We start from the raw sequence: 22,537 nt of genomic DNA on the forward strand, positions 1-22,537 counted from the left end.
TAACTTCGATAAATGTGTGACTTCGATTATGGTACTAGGAACGAAAACTGAACTTCGGTGAAGAAAAAACTTCAGTTATTGAAAAAGAAGCGTCCACCACGACTAGGTATAAGCAATCACTGGATATTACGTCATCACTTCTTTGACTTTTTCGAAAGGCGATCAATTAGTTCGGATTTTCTCTTCAGAAAAGTGCTTCAACCGATTCAGCATCATCTGCCCTTTCCCTTTCTTCGGAGCGAGCTTTTAGTACTGCTTCCAGCACACTTTGAGCAAGACCAATGTTCAAGAAGTCCTTCTCTTCCACGGCTTTCTTCATTCGTTGCCCTGCCTCTCTCAGAAGGGTATCGCCTATTTCCTTCTTCTGCTTAACCATCTCTTTTTTTCGTACAATGTCTGACTCTAGGTCCGCTATTTTTTGCTTTTTCCGCGCCATCTCCTAGATTTCTTGTTCAGCAACTTTCTTCTCAGCTTCAAGCTGCTCTTTCTCTGATTCTACCTGTCTTTGCTCAATAAAGTATAGTTCATAGTTGGCTCTAGCTGATCTAGCCAGACAAAGCTGCTTCTTTTTGATCAGCACACGCTCTGGTCTGTTCTCTTAGTCGCGGAGCACATCCGCAACAAAAACCTTAGCATTCAGCATCCGCTCTTCTGTACGCGTTTGAAGGCTAGTCATCAGCAGAGCTGACCGAGAAAATCCTCCCTCTACGTCTGCACTTCCATTACAGAGCGACAGAGCTGCCCGCACGATCCGACCTAAGGCCTGATATTTGGTTTCACCAGACGGTGTCTTCAGTTCCAAGTTCTTTTGCCAATAGCTGTCGATTCGAGGACTCTCTGTGGGTGGCGGCACGGGATCTGACTGTAATAACAACCATTCTCCCTGGACTTGCTCGATGTCCGTCTCAAATGGAAGTTCTCTCGCGATGTGGAGGATATCACTGCAACTGGCTCTTTGGCAATCTGGACTAGGAAGGCTTAGGCAAACAAGGCTTCGGAAAAACTTGTTGTTCACAGGGCATTTTGTCAGCAGGTACTGTACATCAGCTTTGATATGCTTCCTGATTCTCAGGAAGAAAAATTTCCTGTCATTCAGAATAACTTTCGAAGAATCCGGGGCAGCCAGGACCCTTTCATTACACAAGGGTTGCTGTAGGTAAACATCTGCAGTACTATCTAAGCCTTTAAAACCACCGAAGATCCGGAGATTTGCATCATCAGCCGGCATAATCTGCCCCAAAAAAACTGTGCATAACCGTCTCAGCTCAAAGTGTACCACATGAATTAACGGCTCCAGTCGTTAAAATAGACCAGTAAAAGCAGTGAAAGTTGCTGCAGAGCTCACAATGAACTCAATTTCGGCTTTCATTGTTTGCTTTTTTAGCCAACTTACAATTCTCAAATATTTTGCATTTGACATCAGGTACTTCAGACTATTTTTTTTTGAACGAATTCTAGGAAATATTCTATCAATGCAGGCCGCTATTCGATCAAGCGGCGAGCTGTTTCCCCTATGGTTAGCCATCTCATGGGGACGTGCTTGACAAACTTATGCTGAGGAACTTTAACTTTCCGTTGGCACTGGCTGAAATTTTCAGAACGAGCTGTCCAACCGCTGAAAAAGTGGTAAACAGCGATGATCATATCAGAGCACTTCTCCCCGAGTTCTTGCATCCCTTTCAGGAATGCATTATGCACTGCATGAATGTTGTAGGTTCCAATATTCAATAGGCCTTTTGAATAGCGTTTTCTGAGTCTACGATTGACCACACTTTCTTATTGACAGCTGGACCATCACTTGCAAGCATGAGCAATCTCTCAAGTGAAAGTCCTTATCTTCGATACTCTGCAGGATTTTCTTACTCAGATCTTCACTGGTTGCAAATTGAAGTTCCTTTACCCCACCATTGTTCATTGTTTCATCATATTCCAGCACAAAGTCAGATTTCGGGATGTCTTTGACGAGAATTTCTCGAAAGTACGGATAAATAGCTTCCGTCAACAAGTATGTCATTTTTTTAGCAATTAACAAGAAGCCTTCTGGTACAGCATCGGGGAGCATTGTTCGGAACACCTCGGCAATATGATCACACGAAGCTGCAGCAAAAGAACTAGCAATAGTCTTTAAAACCTAAACTATCTCCGCCCTTGACGCTGCATCTCGCTCGCAGAGCATTCCGGATTCTTTCGTGGTACGCTATCGCCACTCTGTGAGTTTGCGTGGTTTCCGGTTTAAGCTGATACAGAGAGTCTGAACTGACACTGGTTTAACATGGCAGAAGCATTCTTTTTGTGATCTTGTGTGGGTGCTTGTTGAAGAAGGGCCTGGAACCCTTTCTGGCAGCTGAGTGTCTTTTTATAAACTTCACAATAGAACGAGCTGCTATTGTCACTCCTTTTTGTGCACCACTTTTTCACTTTATGCCCAGCGCCATCTTCCCTACTGAGCCAGCTCTCCAAAAATTTTGTCTTGCCCATTATTTACAGCGACCCGAAATAAGAATGGGTTTTAGGACGGAATTCAAAAACACATAAAGCTAGTGCAAATAGAAACTGACAAAACAAATGAAAACACAAATTTAATCTTACATTTTGACGTCCTCAAACCTGTGGGCATGCATGCCTCTTGCAGGAAACGGTCTAAAATCAAAAAAACTGACTAACACTGAAAACATACAGAAAGAATCTTAGACTAACTGTCCATTTGCTAAGCAGCCAGGCAAGAATGGATGCTAAGTGAACCAACGGCCTGAAAAGAACCATAGGCAGTTATGGTATAGTAGAATTAATTCATTCAATCATCTTATTTGCAAGAGCCTAGATTTTAACACACAAATACTAACCACGTTTATCACAGCTATATACATTATGCATCTTGAAATATAGTGCAAACTATCCAAAAAAGACTTACCTTTTTTATGAATTATGCCACAGTCGACAGTCAACTATAACATACTGTTCCACAAAAAAAATTAGGTCCGAAACGTCGAAAAAAGTGACTTTAGTGACCAAATGACAGAAATAGTGACAAAAAGTGACAGGTCCCCAAAAAAGTGACAAAAAGTGACTGCGGCCGATCCCTGGGAGTATAATAATCTATGTACGGATAAATATACGGAGCCGAAATTACTGCAAAATGTGACAGTAACCCATAAACAAAAATAAGGAATGTTAAAATTTAATCAATATTCACCAGATTAATTGCTTACACGCCTAAATTTAAAATAATTCATGCTTACGAAAACCATGAATATTAGAGTTTGATGGGGAACGTTTATATTTTCATTCTTCAACATTGTATTATTTCTCAGGATTTATAATTTTTTTTTTTAATTTTGTAATGTCTATATCGTTGGCTTTTTCTTCTTTTCCTTCTTAACATTGACGGTTATCATCGAAATTTGTAGAATGGTCTGTTAAAGGGGGCTATAATGGTTTTAATCCTAATATTTTGCTCAAGTAATGTTGGAAAAAAATGCGTGTTTGTACTGCAATTGTTATTTTAATTAATTCAATTTTTTGTAGACTCGGATACTTTCGACTGACTGATTTAGGCATACAAGAAGTGGCAAAATGTCAGCTGAGCGGATTCCACTACCATTCAAACAACCCTCCTACATACCTGGTAAAATTGTCTGTTATAATTTAGGAAATAGAAGGGAACTTCCAAGTCTAATGCCATTTCCCATTGCTTTTGACTGTTTTTGTATTAGAGCTTATTCATGTAAGCTGATTTATGATTGGACGATGACAAATTGTCCATCATAAGCCACCCTACAGGCTAAATCTATGTCAAATCAGCCCTTAAGTGGCAATGTGAGATAGTAGTAAGTCGAAGACTTAACACAATATGGCAGTTTACTTCAATGCTGCAACTTTGAGCACTTAGGTACTTTTTTTTTAGGATAAACTGAATAGTGAATGCTATACGTTGTTAATGTGAAATGTTAATTATAAATGAATTATTCATTAAAGGTTGGCTAACCAATAATAAATTCAAGTCACTAGCATAAAACAATTAGTTTCAATAAGTAACAACTATTGAAAGTACTTGAAAATACGTCAAGCCCTCAAGGTTAGAGGACTGGTGTCCGCATACTCTCCTGTTTCAGCTGCAAGTATAGTTATTAGACTACTGAGGATACCTTAAAGATGATTTGGTTTCAAAACTGCTGAAACGGTTTTTTTTGGCCAACTCTAGCAGGTTTTTGGCTACTATTTATTAAATCTTTTCCTGAAATTTGACAACAGATGCAAGTGTTGTGTATGTCTTCGTACCAAATAAGACATGAAGCTTCTTACAAACATTAACGTAAATTTAGAGTTCAAAATTTTTTTGTCTCTGTGAAATAGGTATAACCATCAACTGTTGGAAGTGGTGTCATTAAGGTAGGTGAAATTGAGCAGAAGCTAAACCTAGATAACCTCATTCAGCCCCTCTTGGACTATGAACTTCAAAAATGGGCAACCTAGAAGGAAGCCGTAACAAGGATCTTGGCTAAGGCCAAGACCCTCAAACGGACTCATCTTCTTTTCTCTTCTTAGAATAATAATAATAATTAAAAAAAGTATAACTAAAAGACATATAAATAAAACATAACGGTCGAAAATTGATGCATAAGTGCAGTAGATAATTTATGTGACTTTTAGTACTTTGCAATTTACGGATGTTATAGTGCCATACAGTTCCCAAATTATCACCCATATATTTATTTCTTTTTGCGTCGACATGTGATCTAAATGTCCATCTTAACGTGGACAATCTCAATAGCGTAGTTAAACTCCTTGGCACGTTATATACTATGTGGCTTAGGATTAATATGGGAGATTTTTGTTTATGTTAGATCCTCCCAATTGTTTTCCTGTTGATAATCTTGTCTGTTAAGGTTTATATATTAATAGGAAAGTTTCATGTTAGAATAATACTTCTTAAGATATTAATAAATGATTAATTTTTTAGTCTTTATTTAAAGTAGAATTGTCATCTCAACAGCAGCAATTAAAGAAACAGGAGCGAAGAGATCAGCTGATCTATTCTTTCTGTCTAGTTTATCCAAGCAACAGGGAGAATAGCCTTGCCTGGCAAAGGATTTTATTCACAGCTGGTCAGAGGATGAACGGAAAACATATAGGGAGGGTCCCAACATAGACAAAAAGAGCTCCCGTATAAATTGTATGTTCCATGTGGTTTAAAAAGGTTATTGCTCACAGCGTCGAGGCAATAGAGAAAAAAAACGTTTTCGTGATAGTTTGGGAATAGTAAAACACTACAATGACCATAGGTGACAAAGCGCTACAGTTTCCATCAGTCATTATCGCTGAATGTCATGTTACCTAGACCAGAGGGAAAGATTGAGAGATTAGCATCTTACAAAAAAAAATCATATCAATATTTTATTTTTGAAGTCTACTCTTCTATTAATAGATTGCCTCCTGTGGTTTTTAGAAAAACCGAGTCCAATTGTGCATATATTTTTTCTAAATATCCAGCCTTCCTTAGGAAATTACCAACTTAAAATATTTTAAATGTGATTTCACGCAATATAATAAGATTATTAAATTTTTGGTTTTTACTAATCGACGTATTTATTTTAAGTGTTCAGTTTACATTTCATCAATAATATCCTTGTCAAAGCGGTCACTCACTATACTCAAGCTGTTGTTGAGTCATGATTATGTTGCCTGATAGGAAAAAAGAACGAGTTGCTCGACTCCTTGCTAATAAAAAGCTCTCGGAGCGAGTGCGTCCGCTCTCATTTTACAAGTCAAGTCTAGGAGCTAATTGTCCTAATGTAGAGTTACATATTAGACTAAATTCTGAGACTGTATTTTCTTTGCTCACAAATCTTATCTTTTTACAGGAGGCAACTAACGTGAAGTTTGATCCTGACATTCCACTCTTTGTAATCGACTTAAGGAAATAGTGATTGTCGATTCAAGTTTTATCACGAGAATATCAAACTTTGTGAAATTATTTAGTTATATTTAATATTTTATTCATTTTCCGGCATAAAATCGCTTCTTTCATTTATTATTTTGTTTCCAAATACAGGTTGTCTCAAAGGTCACAATTCACAAGTTCTAAAAATATCATGAACTTTTAGAGACTACTCGACTCGACTGCTCTCAAGCCAAAACACATTCCCTTTAAAGTATTCTTTCTTTTTCAAAGTATTTTTATCAGGTGTGCTGTATCGATTGGTGACATTTTCAGAATTGCTTAGTATCTCCTTTTCTACTTATTATCTGAAACAACGCTCTACACCGCTTTCCATGAGACCAAGTGATATCAAAATGCATTTGCTTATAACTTACTTCCAGAGGGGAATGTGTTATGATAAATACAACAGTATTGATAAGTCAATAGGTTGTTACTTTGATATACTGGCCTTGTATCTTGATAAAGAAATAAATATGATTTTAGGACAAAAATTTATTCACACTAATCAACAAAAGAGAAAGTAAAACAAAATTTGGCATCTGCGAAGGGAATGGAAGAGAATAGAAATTGGTCCTCACCAAAAACACGTAAGAAACAATTGAACAAAATGGGACAAGATCTTGTTAGGTACAAGTGCAAAAAAAAAACGAAGAAAAACAATGGTCATGATCATAACAAATTTTCAAGAACAATCAAAGTAGATTTGTGCAAGTTGTACCCTGAAGACTACATACCGTAGTGCTTAGTGACATGAGCAGTCAAAAGCTTTGTTAAGCTCATGTGGACAACTTTTTTGTTGTCTGAATATCTTATACATAGAGTGTTTCAACTAGACAAGTCGAATATTTTCCGTCCAAATGATGGCAGGTTACATTTTTGCAAGTTGGCTAAACGGTAAGAGGTCAGTTTAGAAGTACAACTAGTAATTTTTTGGAAGCAATTTCAGATATACCACTTTATTTTGGTCACGGCAATAGACCGTTCTACAACTCCAGCTTGTAAATAAAATTCAAGAAGAAGCAGAGAACTAAGAAGTAATTTCACTAAACATAATCTTTCTATTAAATAAAACTCCTTCGAAGAGAATAAAGTCTGTAGATTGGATTTCGAATTTATAATATGGTTAATAAATACTTTTAGTAATAAAACATATAAAGTTTGTATACATTGCGGCACTCTAAGGCCTTGAATTTCGAGTTTATCCTAACTAAAGGGCACTATTGTCAGTCAAGCCAGTTGAACTTTTCCCTTGATTTTTTTCTTAAAACTAGTTTTGCTATATTTAAAACTTAAGGGGATGGTTTTTTATTTTATATATATATTTTATTTCTCGCCGTTTTCTCAAATCGTGCTAGGAAATCTACCCCCCCTCCCCCGTGTAAAATTTGCCCCGAAAATTCCCAGTAATCTCCGGAGAAGGAATAATCCGTGTTTTTTTTTTTTAATGTGTCATCAGAAAGTTTGAGGTTAAATTCTAAAATCAAAACCTTTTCAAATGGCCATATTTTATTTTTAATGATGCTGCCTGGGTAAGTCAGCTACATGATATCACAAATACTAACCAATGGAAATGATCCTTGGTTAGTTAGAAAAGCCACCAAGACATCCAATGATTAGTTGCTAGGGTGCACACTTTCTATACCTTACAGTGATATGCTGCACAGTTTTTCACAATCGTGGTAATCAATGATTTATTCTTGGGGATAGTTTTGAGCAAAGAGTAAGTTCCGGTGACCAGCAGAGGGATTGTAAGTAACAATTATTGGTTAGAACGACTATAATATAACGATTCTATAGGTTCGTCTCTAGAATTAGAGTTGTAATTTAATACACTTGTAGTTCAAAAGATATATACATGTCGGAAACTGATTTAACCAAAACACATGGTTTGTTTGGTGAAACGGCTGTCATGAAATGTGTATCAACAAATTATATATTCGCTTGCGCTAATCATAGAATCAACTGTAACAATTATTGAGTCGTCAGAAAATGCCTTAAGGCTGTATTTGATAGATCGCCATCCATATTTTACTCACTACAGAACCTAATCGGCATGTGGCTTATTAAATCTATCAGGGCACAATTTCGTTGGAATTATTGCACACAAAATGTGCAATAAAAACAGTTAAACATAAAATAATGAACAACAGGAACACTAAAAAAATTAATTTTTACACAATGTTGAACTTCCATATCACAAGTTAAATCAATCATATAGGTTTCTAATCAGCCAAAATTTCGAAAGAAAACTGAATAGTTAAATTTGCTCCGCGCTATATCTATTTAAGAAGAACAATATATATTTTATGGTGATTTATTTGTCTCAATGATTCATTCAAAAGCTCTAATATATTGACTTAATTTTGTCAATGCGTAAAAGCTCTCAAAAACATCGGCTTGTAAAGTTTTTCATATCCAATTTTCTCTCTTTTTCTTAGTAAGATGGAAAATGTTGTATTCTGTGTTAAATAAGTTCTTAAGTTGCATTTGAAATTTTTCCACCTTCAACAAATACAAGTAATGTTTCACCACAGTGCAGCTTCGTATCGTACGTATTCGTAAAGTATCGTCGGAAAAGGATTTTCCAAATAACAGTTTCCCCATTCTTCCACCCAGAGTTAGCTGTATGGAAGTTCTTTTACAGTAATTCATTTGTTGCTTAATGGCATAGAATTTTTTTTACAAATTAATTGATTTTACATGTGATTTTCCAAATTCCTAATTGCTTCCAAAAGATTATTCTTTTGTTGCTGCTACTGATACCTTCCATGCAGGATACTTAAGTGGAACCACTGAAGTCAGGTATGGGTCGTCATTGCATGATTCGCGTCGTTTGGGTTTCTTGCATATTCATCTTTTGAAGTTTGGGTGCAGCTGAAAAGGAATATTTATTTTTTTCGCTTTATAGTCTATTTCTAAAAATGAAGAGAAAAGCAGGGAAAAAAATGGCACGAAATTCAGGTCCATCCTCGAGAAAGAAACAAAGAAGAAGAAGAAAGACTAAACATCAAAAACGTCATAGCCGCCGTAGTAGAAGAGTAGAAATTTGTCGTTTTGTCACAAATCGTGCCGAGACCGTCACCCACTAAACTGTTGCGAATATAAGTGTGAGGCAATACATTTTTTTAAAACAATACCCTTCCAAACTTAATTTAATTTTTACACTCCCCGGTCAAATTTAGAAAACAAATATGTATCCTTTTCATTATGACAGCCAATCTAAGGGCCCTACAATCATAATGCACCATCGAACAATTTAATTGAAAATTAACTTCCGCTGCTCTTTTTCAACTACTAACTGCTAGCAACTCATCGCAGCACTAAAATGCCCGAGAAATGCCATGATAAAAACAAAATCAATATTTTTACTAATGTAGAGGCTCTACAGTATTTAACAAACTCCTAAGATGGCTTAGATAAAATTAATATTATATAACCGTTGTTTAATATCGTATACTTATCAATATCGTACACTATGAGTATCAAGGAGGCACACTTGTGCCTCTTTAAAGAGGCGACCCACCCCAATGTTAAGCGATTTCCGGTCCTAGCGGTCGAAGAGAGACGGCGGTGATCGCATTTTGTAGCCTAAGCTCAAACTAAGAAACATGCAAAATTTCACCCCCCCCCTCCGACTTTATCTTCATTGGGGAAAGTGGGCCGGAAGTTTCGACCCTCCCACCAAAGTCCCCCTTTAACGTTGTCGATCACTCCTTCCCTGTTTTCCAAAAGCAAAATATCAAGTTTTTTTTTTCTGACACGCCTACAGGCCACAGTTGGCAACGGATCCGGGTGAATGAGGACTCATTCGAAGCGGAATTCGACCTGTTAGGGCCTTTTGATATTTTCAGACCGAAAAAATTATCACCCGAATTTACTTTTACGAAAAACCTCGTTTTCCTATAAGAGCCAATGTTAATTTTTGAAATTCCTAAAAGCATAGTATTTCATTATTAAATTAGATCAAAATAGTCCTCTTAACCTGAAAAAACCGACTGCAAGCTTCCAAAAATTCCAGCTCTTTCCCAGAAGTTTTTTTTTGTCGAAAAACGAAAATCTTACTTTCTATTTGCTTGCGTCGAAAATAGATTGCAGAGACTAAAAATAATTTAATATGACTCTCAGATGGTACAGTGATCACTATTGCTGTCTATCTTGCGGAAGACCCGGGTTCGATTCCCCGTCAGAGTAAATGTTTAATATATTAAATTTAAAGTAGTATCTCTTAAATTTAGGGTTTAAAAAAGAAACTCAGTTTCTTTTTTAAATCCAATCTATTAAATCCTTCGGCTCAACAGGCGTATCCAGAAGAATATCACAGTCGGCCTTCAGCTTACAGGTAAATCTCCACTGCTTTGATAACATGCCGTATACCCGCATGCTCGAAGAAAAGTTGAAAAAAGAAAATCTTACTGTGCATTTGATTTGAGTATTCATGAATTAAAAGCCTTAACAAAAGAATCTTCAAAAGTGGGGGGGGGGTTGGGGGGCGGCAGCCCCCCAACTTTAACAACTGACACGATCAGCTAACAGTTAGTCAAGCAATAATAAGTAATAAACTGTACAAAAACGTGCAGAAATTATTTGAAAAAAACTACGTTTTCTATAGAGTTAAAGAGGCAGTCACAAGTTCGAACCTTAAAACGTGCAGGGATTAGGAGGTACAGTTGGGGGGCTGCCGCCTCCAAACCCCCCGCTTTTGCAGCCTCTTTTTTTGTTAAGATTTTTATTTTTGGGGTCTACCGCCCCCCTCAACCCCCGCTTTTTTCCTTGCAAAGAACTGCTTTGCAACACGAACAAAGTCTGCTTGAACTTTTTACCGTAAGAAGATCCTATTGCATCTCTTTGATTAGATACAGCACTGATCGTGTTTGCTGGACTGATCAAAGAACATTTGCCCCTAACCGATAACAAGCTATAATGTGATGAACTTGGTACGACCAACTGATTGCAGGCTACAGGACTTAACTGTACCTCCTAATCCCTGTAAGTTTTAAGGTTCGAACTTGTGACTCAGCCTCTTTAACTCTTTAGAAAAAGTAGTTTTTTTTCAAATAATACAATATAGAATGGTATACATTCATACTATTAACTATTCACTGCCACATCAAACCGACCGAAGTCAACACATCTGCGCAAGCTTCTCATCCACCTCAATCTATTAAAAGCTTCACTCTTTACCTTCTTCCATGAACTTCCAATGTCCTTCAATCCTTCCTTATGACCCCTTCCCACCCCATCTGAGGAGAGCCTGCTTAGGTTTGGTCCCAGATGAGAGGTCGAAAAAAAATGATCTTTGGAAATCTGCTATCCTTTATCCGTAAAACGTATCCTACCCACCTCAACTTTTCTTTGATTATAGTGGAAACATGCATCAAATCTTTTTCCGGAGTGGAAACTCCGGAAAACATGCATAAAATCTTCCTCTGCCCTTCGAAGCGCCCAAGTTCCAGAACCATACTTGACCATTGACATTCCCGTTGCGTCTAATAATCAACTCCTGGTTCGCAGGTTTATCGTTCGATTCTTCCAAAAATTTTCAACTGTGAAAAACACCCTGGGCCTAGGCTATTCTACTTTTTATATCTTCGCTACATCCACCATCTCTACTAATAATATTACCCAGGTAAGTGGAGCTATCTACTTGATCTATCTTCTCTTTACCTAACAGCACTTTTCACTTCCATTTATTCTTATTCTAGACGATTTAGTCTTCTTAACATAAATTTTCAAACCTTTCATCTTGCACCCTGGATTCTCAAAACCTCCAAAAATTCCTTTATTTTGCTAACATCTTCATCTAAGACACTCAAAACATATGCATGATCTAAGTCTAGGAGAGTTACCCTCCGTTTGATTCCATGCTCTCCCATAGCCTTAGCCGTTTTCCTTAGGACAAAGTCCATCAAAATAACCAATATAAACGGGAATAGGACACAACCTTTGCTTAAATCCTGATTCAGCATCGAACCAACTGCTAACCTCACTTCCTACCTTAGCCGCAGCAACCGCGTATGTAGCATTAGTCACTTTATTACACTTATCTGTTATACCATACAAAGATAGAACCTTCATTAAGGCTCTTAACGGGTTGGATCAAACGCCTGTTCATAACCTTTAAAACTTAGGAATAAAGGGTTCTGATAGCTGGGAAACTTCTCAATTATCAATCTAAAAGTAAAAATTTAGTTGACGTATCTTCTCCCTTTTTTAAAACCAAACTGTTGTTCTCCGAAAACTTTATCTACAGTCCCCCTTATCCAAATCAGTAGTTTTTAATCCAATTAGTTATGTCTTTAACTCTTCTTCACAAAATAAATCTCCATTCACTTAAAAAAAAGGGTTCCTTTCTATATTATTTCCCACAAGTTTATCACGGTTTAAAACTCCCTCCAAATGGCATGACCATCTCTCTTTCAAACTATCCTTATGCCTAATTGAAGGCCCGTTCCTGTCTTTAATCGTGAAAAGTCCAGTCTGACTACTTTTTCTCGTTTTTTTAACATGAGAATACAATATTTTACTTCTATGCCGTTTGGCTCCATCTTTCAGGTCTTTGGCAATTTTATCCATCACCTCCATTTCACATCTCCTTATTCATACTTTTATACATTCTCTGCTTCCATTATTTCCTCTAATTCTCATATGAATAATCACTAAAAAAAATTATTTTACAAACCCCTCCTGTTTTCTACCAATCTAAAAGCGTTTTCGCTAATATTCCTAGCTGTGTTTCTAACTTTCCTCCCTAAGATACCTCCTGCTAATTCGCAAACTACCTATTTGGTACTGTCAATTTTATCTGTTAACCCCTTTGTTCAAAGATGGAACAAGGAATACCACTACTTAATTAAAGTCAAGTTACATTCAATTTTCAAACAAATAGTTTTTTTTTCAAATTCTACATTTTGTTTTTGGCACCAAACTATGAGGTTCTTCTGTTTCATTAATTAATGTCTAGATGGTTGGAGACTTCTGATACCACATCCACAACGAGCCTTGAGGATAGATATTCTTTACCCTTAAATTATATTCTTCTGTCTATTTTGCACCATTTACAATACTGAAGGGGAGGGAATTCCCCTATTATTGTGGAAATATTTTGAGAGTAAAATGGAAGAAAACATTCATATGCTTAGCTTCACAAAAAGGGCCGCAACTCTTTGAAAAAAAATGAAAATTATTCACCTGATTATTCAATTTTGGCATTTCAAAGCCCACCCAAGAATTTTTTCTGGAAGTGAGCTTTTTCAGTGACGACCGTATCAAGTGACGGTCGTAGAATGTGATGCCTCGTTCAAACGAGCCTTTTTATCGTTTTTAAAAAGATTGCACCCCAATGAGCTACTGTTTTCAACCCTTTTGTGCGGCACAGCCATTCCGTTTGAGGCATCAAAAGCCCTGTGGAGACATACCAGTTTCATGGTCTCACTCCTTCGTGGTCATGCGTTTGGTTCTTAAGTACATTATCACAATCTGTATTGTCTTGTATGAACAAACTAAACAGATGCAACTAAAGAAAAATTAGCCTGAATTTTATGGGGAGGGGCAACTGCCACCCCCCCCCCCCCCTCCGTTGTGCACTAAGTTCAACTTACACTTTCCTGAAAGCTTACTATAATGTGAAGAAGTAGCATGTTTGTGGTTGTTATTGGATTATTTAACAATTGTCATTCGGAAAATTTAACAAACGAAATTTGGTCGCTTCCGGTCATACCTAAGAACTTTTAAAGCAATTAAATGTGTACAATTATTCTTGATGTCATTTCTGTTAACAGAGCACATTTGAAAATACACATTGTTTTCTATAACCCAAAAACTGAACTTTAGCGTAAAGAGATGAGGGTCAAGGGGATGGTTACCCTTCATGTAGAGAAAAACCTCTGTTTATTTCAAGTTTCAATGGAAAACCTGTTTTGTTTGCTTATATTGATTCCTTCTTTATATTTGGAACATCTAGCAGAAAACATAAAAAGGAATCAAATAACATCTTAAGTATTAAGGATAAGATTATGATTTTACTTAACGGTGCAACTAAGTTCCAAATAATTCTGAAATGTTGCAAATATGAAAAAATATTCAGTTATTAAGCATAAATATTAAGCCTAAGAATTTATAAAGAAGCTATATGCAATACATTCTTCACAAACATTTGATTGAAAAATAAAAGACAAGCCTGTTGTGAATTACAAAACAAGACACAAACTGTTGCTATGGGAAGATTCAATAAACAAGATATTTTGATTTAATTTTTTCTGTGTTACCTACGGTTATTTTCCAAATTTGATTTTGGCAAAAAGACTAAGGCTGTATATTTAAAATTTTTGTCCTTTTATGTTGATGAAAGGGGGACGCCCATCTGTGAAAGCTAGCCATGTTTTTTTTGTTTTTTTTAATGATTTTCATTTGTTGAACACAAACAGAAAAACGGGAAATACAGAGTTCGCTGGAAAGCCGTAAATCTCTTCTTTTACTGGTGTATTTTTATCGGTTTAGCTTAATATTTCAACACAGCAGTTGAACCGTCATGGCACAAGCACCTGCAGCGAAACAAAAGAAAAGAAAAAGAAACAGATGGAATGTGACGGTAGATGCATAAAAAAATTATATGATTTTCATTTTTATTTTATTTTTCGGGTTTTTGTCCGGCATGCGGTAATGCATTGGATTGTGTTTTTTAAATGAGAAGTTTGTTTATTTATTTATTGTAACCCGTTTGTAAATAATAGTAATTATAATAATATCGGTAATAATATACTATTCTTGTAATAATAAAAGCCCATTTTTACCCGAAAACACATGTGTGAACCTATGATAAACTGTTTATTTCCAGGAGAAAATAATTTAAATTAACAATCACAAGAAATGTATAATAGGGCGGCTGTAGACCATTCAAGGGAGCTAAAAACCACTTCAATAATGCCCAATGCACCCGCCTCTACTACGGAAGTTAATGAACTTTCACTTCTATTACTTGAACTTATATTACCAAAGTTCTGATTTCAAATATTTCTTTATTGCATCGTGATACGGCCGGAGAGACGGTTTTATTAGTGTGTTTGAACCTACCATTAAAAGAAATCCAATATTTCTACCGAAATAAAACAGATCTTATATGGCTTACATAGGTTTTCTTCATTAAAATTATTGCTGCCGAAGGCTACAGTTTTTTTTTATATATATACTAAAAAGCTGAGAAGGTTACCCGAGGAGCCAGTCAACCTTAGTTCTTAAATAAGAAAGCCATGCCGCACTTACAAACATTAATGACAAAACGCACCTTGCCTATGTAAGATAAATAGCTTCATTAAAATACTGTTTGACAAAAAATGGCTTTATTAACATACGACCTTTTCTCTAAGTTCTTACATGCATGTTAAAAGAGAGTTATGTCAAGGTCCCAAACAATTATTTGGAGAAAATTATTATTTGAACATAACAAATTAGTTTTGTCTGTCCTAATGCTATCCTGTAAGAATACTATAGTATAACGCCTTGGTTAACATTGTTATTTGAATTATTTTCGATGAAATAGGTAACATAAGTACATTTATCGTCAATATTTTTATTTACACCTAGTTTCGTCATTTGAGAATATAGGAGGGAGCCTAGATTATCTCATGTGGTTAAAAAAAAAATACCATATTAGTCCCAGAAGACGGAAGAGGCGTCAATTCACGAAAACTTAGAAGGGGGCCAATTATATTTTTCAAAATCTAGGAGGAGGGCCAAGACCTTGGGGCGGCACACGCCCTCCCCTCCCCCTCATAACTAACACCATTTTAGGAGGTGAATAGCAATTAGAAGCAAATAGAATGACTTGAGACGACTTTATATGAATCACACACCTTAGACTTAGATGAAACCGTACCCTTGTATGCACCAGCAGAAATAAGAAATATTACGTTATTGTTGTAGCGTACTTGTCTATACTTAGTACAATAAATACTTATTTTACAATCAATTAGGAATCGGGTACTTTCCTATGTTCTGAAACGGCATTGCCATTGAGGAAAATTTTTCGGTTTCACACATCATCAAATTTATTATTCACCATAAAGAAGAAGAAACCTTTGATTTGCGTTTATTATGTAAGTTTACTCATTACTTCAATTTTTGGCAAGTTTCTGATTTAAGATAAGCTTATTTTACTACAAAATTAATAGTTATTTGCTACTTCTTTTTGAACTAGCCCTTGACTGCAGGCGTTTGAAGAATTGAAAGAAAAACAAAATTAGAAAGAAAGCAGCGCCGCCAATAATAATTAAGTTTGAATGATGAAAAATGGATCATTCCTGTTAGGATTTAAGACTGATGGGTTTGACCCCAGGATTTCTGTTGCTGATAAAATAACGCTTGTAATATGATCTGGAAAGTTCGAATTTTTGCACTACTAGCGGATATAGTGCTTATTTACTTTTACATCCCTAAGACGTTTTGTTGAATTCTTTCAAAATAGTCTTTGAAATTCACTACTTTAGAAATGTGTATATAACAGTGGGAAACAAGCAAAAAATTTCTATGAGAAGGGGAGGTTGAGGTAGCTTAAACTTCAGAAAACAGGCGAATTAATTGATAATCGAAAGGATGCGGACAATTTGCGAAAATCCAACTCGGGAAAGCCGCCTTCATACTTTCATGCATATCCTCATTTGAAAAGATGGGAAGTAAAACATAAACTAATATTCCTAATGATAGTAATTTTTAAGACGGTAAAAGCTAGAATTTGGCAAGACTAATTTCCCAACAGTTTTTTAGAGGGACACTGACCCCGTTTTTAGTTCTGTTGTTTTAAGTTCGAACAGTTGGCTTAGAAACTACGCATAAGTGAATGGTTTCATCTATTCATGGGTTTTAAAACCCTATCAAATGTCAATAAGTGTGTCATGTTTCCACTTTTGTTGCTATTTATAGTCACTCTAAAGTCATCCTCGGCAGCTGTTATTGTCCCATTTGACATCCTAACCCATCTTAAAATTCCAACTAGATCAGAGCAATCTTGTTATACTTTCAGTGACTTCTTCATGCATTTTGACAGCTTTCCCTGATTTTTTCCGTCTCATAATAAAGTTGCTGTCACTTTGTTAGTTTGCATATTCTCCTGTTTCTCAATCTCTTCCTCATTTCTTTCTGCTTTGCAATCCCTTGTTTTTTCCTTTCTTCTTTGTCGTAATTAATCTCCCCCACAACCACCCCTCCCTACTTTTATTTCTTTAATTTGACGGGATGGATGGTTTCTATATTTTTGCTTCTAATTACATCAAAAAGGATTAATAGTACTTTTAAATGCTATGAAACATATAGGGATTAAAAGGGATAAAAAGCAGCGAAAAATTCAACCTGTGCCCAAATATGAAGAGGAAATGCAAAGTTCGGATAAAAGTATCTTTTACTATAAAGAAATGAAATTTTCTCCCCACGATGTAGAAATCAGAAAACTAAACGCAAACTTTCAAGAAATAAAGGGATTTAAAATAAAACTAAAGGGTGGCTAAAATTAAAGGGACTAATCACTAACCATTTTTAGAAGAGGACTAGCATACCCCTCACTATGTATATAATAAATATATTAATAACACTTTGTCTAACTCAATTTGTCTAAGAATCAAAATTAGAAATGTTGATAAGAAAACAAGAATCAGAATTGCGAAAAATTGTGGTATAGTCCCATCACTAAAAATACGTTTTTGTCTTTTAATTTAGGCTTTCCAATACAACTTAAGTAGAAAAAAAAACATTGCAATTTCAAAGAGAAGTTATGTACATTTATAAGCAAAATCTGTACACATAAACTTAATATACATGCATATACACATATATATATATATATATATATATATATATATATATATATATATATATATATATATATATATATATATATATATATATATATATATATATATATATATATATATATATATATATATATATATATATATATATATATATATATATATATATATATATATATATATATATATATATATATATATATATATATATATATATATATATATATATATATATATATATATATATATATATATATATATATATATATATATATATATATATATATATATATATATATATATATAGCCATTAGATGTATAAATACCGAGCTTTTATGTTACGAGTATTCATAGTTAATCAACTCAATAACTGCATAAATTTCTTGCGCTTGTTGAAAGAAATTTTGAACTATATTACATTCAGCTAAATGATGCAGATAAAAGGAAAAACGAAATTAGAGATACAAAAAAAGGAAAAAAAAATAGGAAACCTACATCGACATCAAATATAGTTTTGACTATACTTTTCACTTTTAAAAAACGAGACCGTGGGATTAAAGCAGACAAAAGATAACAAGTAAAAAGAAATTAGAGAGAGAGAGAGAGAGAGAGAGAGAGAGAGAGAGAGAGAGAGAGAGAGAGAGAGAGAGAGAGAGAGAGGATGGGCGTACGTAGCTTCTTGTTTAGAGGGGGGAGGCAGCCGATTCTGTGGTGAAGGGCGGGGGGGGGGGGGAGCTGAAGTTATATTGTCAGTTCAGAAAACCTTACATTGCCAACAAGTTCTATCATACCTATGAAATCTTTATTAATAAGTAATCACCAAAAATCATCAATAAGCTTCAGTATTAATCTTTTGTGATTAGAGCTAAATCTTTCCAAGAAAGTTGTTTGATTTTATTCTGTCATTCCAGCAGTTTATTTTCAGCTTTTTCAATCATCTAACTTTTATTAATTGCTTTTTGGCCATCTATCTTTTTTCAACTGCTTTTTCAGCCATATCTAGTGTAAATTTGTAGTTCTAGGGGGGGGCATTCCCCCTCCATACACCCATGGAGAGAGAAAGAGAGAGTGCAAATTTTTCAAAGCTTTGTGTCCAAAACCCAAGAAACCAAAAAAGCTCAAAAATAGGAAGCCTCAGCACAACTTTTTGTGACTTACATCAAGTTACGTTTTTCGATACTCTGATTTATTTAAAAGTCCATAAACTAATTGCTAATTCTTTCGTGTTTGTTAACATAATAGACAGAGAAATCTACTGAGTTTCTAGTGTTCTTGGAGAAATTAAAACACCCATTTATATCCCTCTCTATTTTTGAAGAATAAGCACATTGGTAGACGATAACGATATAAGATATGGCATAGTACACAAGCTTTAATTTGTAGCCTATAATTACACGCTTTACAACGATATACAAATACAAATACTGTGTCGCTTCAGTTAGAAGTTCTCCATTGGCTTTTTCTACAGTAAGACGTTGTTCTATTCTTTTATTATTATTATTATTTTCAAAAATAAGCTATTTCAATTTTTGTTTGACTCTTTAAGTTGTCTGAATTAACGGGCTAATTGTCGGGAGTGTTTTATTAGGATTGTATGAATCATATAAAATAAAGCTATGGTGTTGTTACCAAAGCTAGATTTAAGTAAATTTGGTCCGATTTAATTTTGAAAATTTTTCTCAGGTAAACATTTAGTGTTAGCCTCTCAAGAAGGAGATATGTTAATAAAACAATTGTTAATTCATAATATGCATGAAAACATATTTCCAGGGTTGCTTTTATACTTTATTCTCATTTTTCCACTTGTTCCTATAAATATATCATTGTCTTTGTTCCTATTATTGCGTGCATGTGTATTTTAAATATTGACTTAGGTCTTCCATCTAGAACGGCAGCGATAGCTTTCATATAAAATCTTTAATATTCTTAAAACGCTACCTTGATTACAAAGCATAGATGACGCTTGGTCGCCCGTATCTAAAAATTAAACATTTAAGTAATAGAACAAAGGATCCCGATTTTTTGCGAGGTTCCTTGTTCACCTCACTCACTTACTTAGAAGCTACAAAACAAACATATGAAATATAGTAAATCTTTTGACAGACTTGACATAGGTACAGAAATAAAAAAACAAAAAAAAATAATGGAAGTCTTATGATTACATATTTTTCGAAAAAGCTCAATTGATCCATTCACAAAAATTGGTCAGCCAACCGACAAAACGAGAAGATAAACTTCTAACTCAAACAACCAGCACATCTGCACCTAATATTACAAAGGACATAAATGGTGAGTTTTGTATTTCAAAGAGCAAAAAAAGACCATTTTTGAATAGAAATCATAAGAGGCGACTTTCATCACCACAATTACCACCATAGATCAAAGGCCATAGAGCCTTATGACGTATTAGCTAAAGCTATGAAAATGATTTACCAATAAATAGCTCAACGGTCGCCGGCTACAATAGCAGAGCTGTCGACCACAAACACCTCTACAGTTTAGTGCAGCAGGAGATTTGTAATTTATGTGTTTAACTAATTCTAAATTCAAATCTAAAGAACAATGTAAGCAAAATCTTTAGACTGTAACGTTCTTAGGTGCAGACATGCTTCCCAAACAATAAAATAAGCTACCTAATTATCACAAAACGTTATATTGTTTCTTCATTTCTGACTCGTATGTAGAGAGCTGCAATTCGTTATCTTAAAATTAGCTTCATATTACTAAATATTTCTCTGTACTATTTGGCTCTATTAATTATCATTACAACTTCTAAATTTGTATTGATTAAAAGTCACAACAACATCTTACAAAAATATTGACATTTATACCCAAACATTTTTTTAAGGGAATTTGTCAACATATTGCGGTAGGGGGAGGGTAAAATCATTCTACCCTAAAGCTTCTAGTTTTAAATAGGATTCTAAATTTTGAGGAGAAAAGTAATACTTAAGCACGCTTGGGAATTTTGTTTCCATTAGTCTCTTCCAATGAATATTTTCTTGCTTCAAAAAGTGATAGAATTAAACCAAATGCCAGATCTGACTGTTTTTAAAGTAAGCAGGCAGCCTTACTAAGGGTAAACGAATAAGCCATTCTATTAGCATTCTGTAGGATAAACGAAGCACCTCTCTACTTAAGAGTACATATATATATATATATATATATATATACACCAAGACATGCACAATAAAGAGGAAGTACTAGGATAATTCACTGTCTTAAACTGTACTAAGGCGTTTTAAAATGCGATAATAGAGTTAGTCAAATCACAAGGCAGTTAGTCCATCTCAAATACAATGTTAATTAAAGACAACTATCTACGGCCCAAACCAGTTTTAATGGCTGAATGGTAACTATACCTATCGTTCGGTAAACTTTTGAGCCTTTCTGTAGATAGTGCTTCCTGCTCATCAGCTTCCAGTAGCTGGTCATTAGGAGCCAGATTCATTGCTCCGCTAAGCACAATCTTGTCGGTAAGTAGCTCCATATAAACATTATATCGCAAAAACTGAAAGAGATTGATACTTTAGACACAAGACACTGCTTAGAATCAGTAGTTACGAAATAATGATAAAGCAAATAGTTATTATTTTTGCAATGGCATACAAGGCCGTATCCAGGGGTGTGGGGGTGGGGGGGGGGGGTGTACGGGACTAAACGTCAATAAGACAGTACCGGTGAATTAGCAGCCGAGCAGTAATAGCTATATTGACTAATGAGAGGACTACTTTGATTTTTGGCATCTCTTAAGACTCGTCATTAGAAACATTTACGGACAAAGTTCATAGAAATTAACTAGAATTATGAAGATATGGGAATATTACAACATTTTTATGGGCTAAATTTTTCACTGCTGTAAATAAACAAAGCATAAATTTGATATAAGCTTTATAATTACAAAGAACAAATGCCATTTTCTGCCAGAATTATAATCGAAGGACAATCGAAAAATAAAGGCAGCCGTGTGAATCCAAAGGCATTGTGCATGCAGGTATCATTGCCTTGTATAAATGCATAAAAACACTATAGCTGCCAAAGGTGCCAATTGAAATCTTAAGCCCTCCAAGAGGTTTAAAATCTTAACCGTACGTTTGCTTCAGCAAACAAGATAAGGGTTTGTAATGTGCAATATCTTATATATTTGAGATAGGGATATAATTCGTTGCTCCAACAAACGAGATTAAAATATATGATATATTTGGAGAAAAGGAACAATGATTAAACACAATCTGAAACTCAAGAGAGGTATAGCAAAATTAAGTGAACTATTTGATCTGGGGTAGGACTTAAAGAGCGTCAAGCCCAAGGGCCGCATGCGACACACCAGAACTTACAGCACGTAGAAAACTATGCAGCATTTAGAAAACTATTTTATGAGTTTCCACTTGAAATGTTTGCAAATAGAATGTAAAATAATAAATATTTTATTTTCCAGACAGAAATGGACGAAGAAACATTAATATAAATAGACCTCCATGCGTAATAACTCAGACAGTAGAATTTGGTGACCAAATGTTCGTGGAAAGAAAAAGAACAGTTTAAATTTTCGCTATTCCTTTTCATCATTTTTTATGCGTTAATTACTACTGCTATGAGCCTCGGCTTTATGACTAACTATTAAACAACAAAACATTGAAGAAAATGACACTGCAGCATAAAAATCATCCACTCTTTTTCCTTTTCCCAGCCATGGCTACTCTCCTAAATGTTTTTGACCCTTCCCTAGAGCAGAAATGATATAGCAGAATCAGTTAAGAGAGAAATTTGTATACCAGGCTGATCATAGCTGTGATGTTGA

The 22,537-nt window shown here is 35.0% G+C and overlaps 2 protein-coding genes across 2 annotated transcripts in view; one reads left to right on the forward strand and one right to left on the reverse strand.

The window, feature by feature from the left end:
- LOC148945216 (STAM-binding protein-like A) overlaps positions 1-6,025 on the forward strand; it is a 55,186-nt gene extending 49,161 nt beyond the window's left edge. The window contains exons 8-9 of the mRNA XM_089099179.1: positions 3,526-3,625; positions 5,862-6,025. Coding sequence (XP_088955305.1) covers positions 3,526-3,625; positions 5,862-5,924 — 163 coding nt within the window. The 3' untranslated portion in view covers positions 5,925-6,025. The remainder of the gene's footprint in view (positions 1-3,525; positions 3,626-5,861) is intronic.
- A 1,313-nt stretch (positions 6,026-7,338) lies between these two features.
- The window catches only part of LOC148945217 (uncharacterized), a 221,612-nt gene continuing 206,413 nt past the window's right edge, over positions 7,339-22,537 (reverse strand). Inside the window, exons 15-16 of the mRNA XM_089099108.1 lie at positions 21,099-21,247; positions 7,339-8,815 (exon numbers count right to left, since the gene is read on the reverse strand). Coding sequence (XP_088955234.1) covers positions 8,740-8,815; positions 21,099-21,247 — 225 coding nt within the window. The 3' untranslated portion in view covers positions 7,339-8,739. The remainder of the gene's footprint in view (positions 8,816-21,098; positions 21,248-22,537) is intronic.

This window comes from Artemia sp. Qi Xiang Cuo, chromosome 13 (assembly GCF_049724085.1).
Source record: "Artemia sp. Qi Xiang Cuo chromosome 13, ASM4972408v1, whole genome shotgun sequence".
Lineage (NCBI taxonomy): Eukaryota > Metazoa > Arthropoda > Branchiopoda > Anostraca > Artemiidae > Artemia > Artemia sp. Qi Xiang Cuo.